This window comes from Myotis daubentonii, chromosome 11 (genome assembly GCF_963259705.1).
Source record: "Myotis daubentonii chromosome 11, mMyoDau2.1, whole genome shotgun sequence".
Classification (NCBI taxonomy): Eukaryota; Metazoa; Chordata; class Mammalia; order Chiroptera; family Vespertilionidae; genus Myotis; species Myotis daubentonii.
In genome coordinates this window covers 53100992-53108917 of record NC_081850.1, presented here as the reverse complement: position 1 = coordinate 53108917, position 7926 = coordinate 53100992, and the positions used below count along the sequence as shown (strand labels likewise).

The window sequence follows — 7926 nt, the reverse complement described above, 5'->3', positions numbered from 1 at the left end:
TCTTCTGACAAGTGCACCAGAGGAGTTTGTCAGGTAAGTGAAGGAAGGAAGGAAGGAAGGAAGGAAGGAAGGAAGGAAGGAAGGAAGGAAGGAAGGAAGGAAGGAAGGAAGGAATAGCTTAGGGGCCTTTAGACTGTCAGACAGAACTATAAATGAGGAAGAGTCCTATCCAAAAGTATGTGGAGAGGGGAACCGCCAGCAATTGAGGATGAAGGAGACCAGTTAGTGCCCCAAGATCTATGTTCCAAAGGGGGGAAAAGCATACAAATGAAATATAACACTTCTCACAAAATTGATTAAAATGAATCAGCCACACATGGTATAACTTGAAGTACATGAGTGATTCCTATCTTGAATTTGATTAGAATATTAAATTCAATCAGGTGACATTTCAAACATCTCTGTGGGGTGGCCAAATAACCTCAAGTAGATTTTGATCTAACTCTCTGCATTTTACTTAGAACAACACAGAGAAGCATCCACGTTGCCAGAGCAGTTCTCCAGCTGCTCAGCAAGGCGTTTCCCACTGGCTTTTTGACCAATTTAGGCATCAGAGAATCATGAAGCTGGCTTTCTGAGTTCTTGCAGGTGACAGAGTAAATGCACCATGGACAGGTCCAATCAGACCTCCCCCGTGGTGGGGTTCATCCTCCTGGGCCTCTCTGCCCACCCAAAGTTGGTGAATACATTTTTTGTGCTCATCCTGCTGATGTACCTGGTCATCCTGCTGGGCAACGGGGTCCTCATCCTGGTGACTATCTCTGACTCCCACCTGCACACACCCATGTACTTCTTCCTGGGGAACCTCTCCTTCCTGGACATCTGCTACACCACCTCCTCAGTTCCCCTCATTCTTGACAGCTTCCTGACCCCCAGGAAAACCATCCCCTTCTCAGCCTGTGCTGTGCAGATGTTTCTCTCCTTTGCCATGGGAGCCACAGAGTGTGTGCTGCTGGGCATGATGGCGTTTGATCGCTATGTGGCCATCTGCAACCCCCTTAGGTATCCTAAGATCATGAGCAAGGCTGCCTACGTGTCCATGGCTGCCGGCTCCTGGGCAGCTGGAAGCTCCACTGCCACGGTGCAGACATCCCTTGCAATGCGACTGCCCTTCTGTGGGGACAACGTCATCAACCACTTCACCTGTGAGATCCTGGCTGTCCTGAAGTTGGCCTGTGCTGACATCTCCATCAATGTGATCAGCATGACAGTTGCCAATGTGATCTTCCTAGGCATCCCAGTCCTGTTCATCTCTTTCTCCTATGTGTTCGTCATTGCTACCATCCTGAGGATCCCCTCAGCTGAGGGGAGGAGAAAGGCCTTCTCCACCTGCTCTGCCCACCTCACAGTCGTGGTCGTCTTCTATGGGACCATCCTCTTCATGTATGGGAAACCCAAATCCAAGGACCCATTGGGAGCAGACAAACAGGACCTTTCAGACAAGCTCATTTCTCTCTTCTATGGGGTGGTGACGCCCATGCTCAACCCCATCATCTACAGCCTGAGGAACACGGATGTGAAGGCCGCTGTGAAGAACCTGATATTTTGCAAACATTTCGCCCAGTGATGGAGGAAAAGTTCTGATGGTTCTCTGCTCTCTAGCTTCTCTCACCTGAGAATCTCAGAGTTCAAGATGAAGGGCCAACTGCATGAAAGGTTACACAGGCAGTCTAATTCCACAAAATGGCTATGTGTGAACAGAAAATGTGTTATGAGACTTTTTTTCACCTCATTCTACAAGCAGTTCTACAAAAGTATGTTCCTGTTGGTACAGCTGTATAGTTCTCTATCTCTGTGATGTATAGTGAACAAATTGATGTCAAGAAAAAGCAGCTCTTCAAGTTTTATTGTTTAACTTATAAAAAGCTCTAGTCTGAAGGTCTGTAACTCAATGGCTCTTTGGCTTCTTCCTTTGAATATATTTGAATGGGTCCTTATTTTATGCTACCCTTCAACTCTTCCTGTTCCATATTAAATAGAATATTTTTATCTTTATCCTCATTGTTTGCTGGGGTCCAACCCCAGCAGGTCCAGGGGTCCCCAAAGGTGTGGACGGAGTCGGCAAAGAAGGAATGACACGGAGATAGTGTTCAGTTGATCAGCAGCCTAGCCAGAATCTCTAGCCCGGATCTCCAGAGAGGTTCTGCTTCGGATTTCCAGCGAGGTTCTGTAGCCATGTTCCCTCGCTAGGTTCTCCAGCCAGGTTCTGTCCAGGCTCTCCAGTCAGGTTCAGTGTCCAGGTTCCAGTCAGGTTCTCCTGCCAATCTCTGTAGTCAGGTTCAGTCCAGGATCCCTTGCCATGTTCTCCCGCTAGGCTCTGTCTCTAGGCTCTGAGGCCAGTCCCTCTCCAGGATCCTCCGGCATGCTCTCTCCAGCGAAGTTCTTCTGTCTCCAGGCTCCGTGTAGGTTCTGTCTTCTTGATTCTGTTCTAAGTTCTGAGTGTTTCTGTCTTGTTACAACTGTATTTATACCAGTTGATTCAATCCTATCAATCTCTATTACAAAGGTTAGGGCGTTTCTTATCTCCATTCCAGGGAGAAAAGATTATGTAGTTTAAGCATGATTGTTCGTAGTTAAAGGGATTAATTACCCGCCTGGCACTTAGTTGAGGGGTTTTATTCCCTCCCTAACTTCAGGGGAAAATCCCTACCTGGGGATTCAACCTTTCTCTGAGAGGTGACCTTGGTTAAAACACAGCGCCAAGAAGGTGAGCAAACATATTAAGAACCGTATGCCATATATGCCAGGTCCCTTGAAACAGCAAGGATGGACCGGCTCCCGGCAATTGTTTCCTTCTCCTTATTAATTCTTAAAACTGTTTCCTAAATTGTTCCCTCCCTATGTCTCCATAATTAACCCCTTTCCCTTCTCCTCAATCAAAGCTCCCACCAGAAAATCAGTCATACTCTTGGAGCAGAGAGTAATGAGGAAGATGTAGCAAACAGATGCAAAAGTCAAAGGTTCAGGCTTCTTGTCTTTTCACTTTTTAAAAACATTAATCATCTCTGGGTTCTATCCCTAGATATCATTGGCCTCCTATCGGTCATCAGAGTAATGTGGGAACTGATGTGTGTCAAGGAGGATCTGGTTAATTGCTTAGTCACCTGACCTTGTTCGACCAAGCATGCAGCCACGTGGCAATCATCACTCACTTTCTACCTAAGAATCCCCAAAGCCACAGACAGGTCAGAGGGAGATGGAAGTGAGCTCACCAGGAGACATCTAAGATTCACCTGCATAATTGGTGAGGAATTCCAAGCCAGCTCCCAAGAGTAATCAATCTAGAAGTCCAGAGAAAGGAGGGAGCAGAATGGAAAACCTCTGACAGTTCATAAGGACTTTTAATCCAATAAAGAAGAAACAAACTAACAACCCAAACCATCAGTCTTTGCTGATAAAAACTGATTGCAAGAAGGCGGTGTAAATGTTGAAGAAAATTCTCTTTAGTATTCTCAGTGAAATTCAAGGTAAACTCTTTTGGGGGACAGGAATACTAACATATTATTACCCTTATTCAAATGAATTATTTCAACTTCACAGTTTGGGGTCAGTGATTTTTCATGCTTTTATTCTAGTGACTAAAACCCCAATGAAATCTTTAAGATGATATTCTGAATGGAGCCAGAACAGAGGTAGAAGATGGTAGAGGGAATAGGGTAGTGCCAGCTCAGACTGCCCTTCATCTCCATCCCCCAAGGGTTCCTCAACCCAGAGTCACCACCCAACTCAGATGGGATCCATACCATTGTTGCCAAGAAAATTAGAAATTTTATAAGAATATTCTTGCTCCATACCAAAAATAAATTTGAGACTCTTAGGGGGAAAATATAATAAAAAATAAATTACCCAGTTAATCATTAAAGAGATAAACAACCTAAAAACACCAACCACCTACTAAGAAATTGAGAAATTGTCATGCCAGGCCCAGAGTTTCACAGATGAATGTTATTAAATATTCAGGACACAGGTTTTAATACTGTTCAAATAATTACAGAGCATACAGCAAGATTATCTTCCAAATTCCTTTAGCCAGCCAGCAAAACATGAGAAACATGTACTATACTCATGCTTCTTCTTGTGATTTTGTGAGATGATACAATGCCTATATGATGAGATGAAGTGAGGTGAATGACGTAGGCATCATGACATCGTGTTAGGTTACTATTGACTTTCTAGTGAAAGATCGGAAGGAGGACCGATCATCTGCTTTTGTCTTTGAGAGTATATGGCTTCTTCACTCTGTACACTATCTCTGGCTTCAGCATATGCCCTGCAGCATTGCCACACAGTACCAGAGTTCATCTGTCCTTCCATGGTTTATGCCTTGGTGCCTTTGTACTTTATTTTATTTATTTTTTTAATCCTCACCCAAGGATATTTTCCCATTGATTTTAGAGAGAGTAGAAGAGAGAGGAAAAGACAGAGAGAAACATCGATGTGAGAGAAACACATTGATTGGTTGCCTCCTGCACGAGCTCCGACCAGGGCCCAGGCTAGGGAGGAGCCTGCAAACCGGGCATGTATCCTTGCCCGGCATGGAACCCAGGACTGTTGGAAGCCGATCCACCCTGGCTGCTTGAGGCAGTCCCTGCAGGGATGTTTCAAGGAACTTGAAATAGAGATGAGAAACGCCACTAGCCTTTGGAATGGAATGGATGGGGTTAAGATCAAATAGGATAAATGCAGATGTAAGAGGACAATAGGGGGAGGAACCTGGCTAGGAGAAGAAAGGTTGTTTCCCCAGGTGAGGACCAAATAGTATAAATATAGATGTTACATGACAATAAAGAGGAGAACCTGGCTATGATGATCACCTGAACACTGCCTCTGTGTCATTCATTCTTCGCCGACTCCGTCCACACCTTTGGGAACCCCTGGACCCGCTGGGGCTGGACTCCAGCACAGGACCCTTTGGTGAGCAGGCCAAAACTCTATCCCAGGGGTCCTCAAACTTTTTAAACAGGGGGCCAGTTCACTGTCCCTCAGACCGTTGGAGGACCGGACTATAGTTTAAAAAAAAAACAACTATGAACAAATTCCTATGCACACTGCACATATCTTATTTTGAAGTAAAAAAACAAAACGGGAACAAATACAATATTTGTATTTGCATGTGGCCCGCGGGCCGTAGTTTGAGGACCCCTGCCCTATCTACTTAGCCAAGCCGGCTAGGACTGTACTTTAATGAATGTAGGTTCCATTGGGCATCTTCTTCAGAAGAGCCTGGTTTTATCACAATTAAAGACTTGCTTTGGATGCTATCCTGTCTACTTAGTCAACTTCAGCTCAGCAGCCTTTAGCAGATGCAGCCTTTCTCTCCAGTAATGGTTATAATTTCAGTCCAAGCCTATTCCTGAGTGTGTAACCATCCCTTACTTGCAGTAAAGCAGTGATCCTGGTGTCACTCCTCTCTGGGGATCCTTGCTGCAGTCTCTGTATAGGCTCTGTGCTTTCTGGCACTGCACATGGTTGTCAGTCGAAATACATTTTGTGTTTGTCTCTTACCCATACATTTCATGCCTTTTCTATCTTAAATAAACACGTCTTGCTCACTGTGGCCATAACTTTTGCAGTTTGAGGTTCAACAGCAAAACTAGCAATAACTTCTTTGTCCTTCACAATTTCACCCATTGAAGATTTGTTCTTAGTGTAGATCTTAGCAACCTCAGCATACTATTTATTTATTTTTTCTTTAAGCTGAAAACTTTCACCTTTTCACTTAAAGGAAGCACTTTATGGTTTCTCTTTGGCATATCCAAACTGTAGCATCACTACCTCTGAGCTTTGGGGCCATTATTAAGTGAAATAAGTTGTTGGGTGTTTTGTTTTGTTTTTTAACACAAGCACTATGAACTGTGATGGCATCTGATGCCTGAGATGGCAATGGTGATTAACAGGCTGGTGTGTCGTAGATATGCTGAACTTATCGCACCACTCAGAAGGGCACACAATTTAAAACTTATTAATGATCTCTGAAACTTTCCATTTAATATTTTTGGACTGTAGTTGACTACGGGTAACTGAAACGGTGGAAAGTGAAACTGTGGATAATGAGGGAGGGACTACTATATGCAGCTTTATGGTGCTGAACTGGAACTCTAAACCATAGTTTCTACTTTGCCAGCTGGCTCCCTAAGGGTGCTGCTCATAGTGGGCGCTAGAGGGCGAGTGAAGGCTGGGGTGGGGAGGGAAGGGACTTGCTCCTTCCCGTTGCTTCCTGATCCTGCCCAGGTTGCCCCTGCAATGCCCTGAGTGAGGCCCAGGAGCAGCTGCAGTGCTCCCTACTCAGTTGGGTCCAATGTCCTGCATCTTTCCACGTTCTCAGAACCAGGCTCCTTGTTCTGGTCTTGGTTCCAAAAGGCCCCTCCCCAAACACCCACATAAATTCCATAGGAATCAAACATTAAAACATAAACAGTGAAAAAAATGTTCTGGGTGAGAGGGAAAGGTAAGGAGAATTCTGGAAAAGGGGCAGTTTATTCTGTAGAACCCATGATGCTTCACGACCCAACCTCCATCCCGCTACTCTATTCTCCTAAAACCAGCAGCTCAGGCTCAAAGAATGTGGGTGGTGTCCTGGCTCAGTTAGGGCCCTACACGATGGAACCGGTACAGGAATTTTAACCCTCTGTGTGAGGAGGTCCTGGAGACAAGCATCAGAGTCTTAGGACAAGAAAAAGAAGGAATGCTGTGGTACCTAGAGGGCTAGATTGGTGATTCCGGGCCATAGAGGGGCGGGGCTGTGGCTTTCATGTCAGTGTCGCTGGAAGAGCTGGGCGGTGGGGGCGGGGCGTCCCTGGCCCTGGGCAGAGGGTCCTCCAAGCTTCACTAGCCTTTGCAGCTTAGGGCGCATTAAAGGACTTAAGTGACTGCTGCCTCACACCCCAATCCAGGCGGGCAGATTGCAGTGCCTGCCCCACTCTCAGGATGGCAGCTGCCTGAAGAGTGCCAGCTGCAGGCTAGACAGAAGAGCAAACAGAAGCCAGAGAAACTAGTGTAGTCGAACCACTAGAGCAGTGGTTCTCAACCTTCCTAGTGCCGCAACCCTTTAATACAGCTCCTCATGTTGTGGTGACCCCCAAACCATAAAAATATTTTCGTTGCTACTGCATAACTGTAATGTTGCTACTGTTATGAATCGTCATGTAAATATCTGATATGCAGGATGTATTTTCATTGTTACAAATTGAACATAATTAAAGCATAGTGATTAATCACAAAAACAATATGTAATTATATATGTGTTTTCCGATGGTCTTAGGCGACCCCTGTGAAAGGGTCTTTCGACTCCCAAAGGGGTCGCGACCCACAGGTTGAGAACCGCTGCACTAGAGGAACAAAAACACGCCCAGAGCATTCCAGGAGATTCAGGTCCAGCACAAAAGTCTTTCTGATAAGGAGGCGGACTGGACACTTGTACACAGTGAAGTTTGGAAGCAAAACATGATCTGATGCAACTGGAGAAGAATGCAAGGTCAGAGGAAGGTGGAGTGGGGAGTGAATAACAAAGACTTGAAAGTGTTCAGAGAAGGAAATGCCAGGATTTGAATCCAATCGGTCCAGCTCTGAAACCCACACCCTCTGGGCTCTAGCCGCACCAGACGAGGCTTCCAGTGGGAACCAGGGATGGGTAAGAACTCGAATAGACCCAGCTAGCGCTCAAGAGATTTCAGAAGGAAGTGGAAAGACAAGCAAGATTCGGTCCTTTCTTCCAGAAACACATCCACTGCCCAGCCGGACTCAATTCCTCCTTTAACAAAACAGATGCTATGCTGACCCCGGCAGGCAGAGGCAGGCCTCGGTCCTGTTTCTTTATAAGTCACCAGGTAAATGCCACTTCAGAACATCCTGCCACAGCTTTGTGGCAGCACTAAGGCTTTCAGCCCATACACACCCTGGGTCCCTCAAACCCGGCTGAGAGAAAAC

The 7926-nt window shown here is 45.7% G+C and overlaps 1 protein-coding gene across 1 annotated transcript; it reads left to right on the top strand.

Moving 5' to 3' along the window:
• The first annotated feature begins 607 nt into the window (after positions 1–607).
• LOC132212785 (olfactory receptor 13C7-like) lies at positions 608–1567 on the top strand. The gene has a single exon (XM_059658773.1). The coding sequence runs from the start codon at positions 608–610 to the stop codon at positions 1565–1567; it is 960 nt and encodes a 319-aa protein (XP_059514756.1).
• Positions 1568–7926: the final 6359 nt, after the last annotated feature.

What these genes read in the sequence shown, in the direction of transcription:
- LOC132212785 (XM_059658773.1), top strand. Translation starts at nt 608, where the DNA reads ATGGACAGGTCCAATCAGACCTCCCCCGTGGTGGGGTTCATCCTCCTG.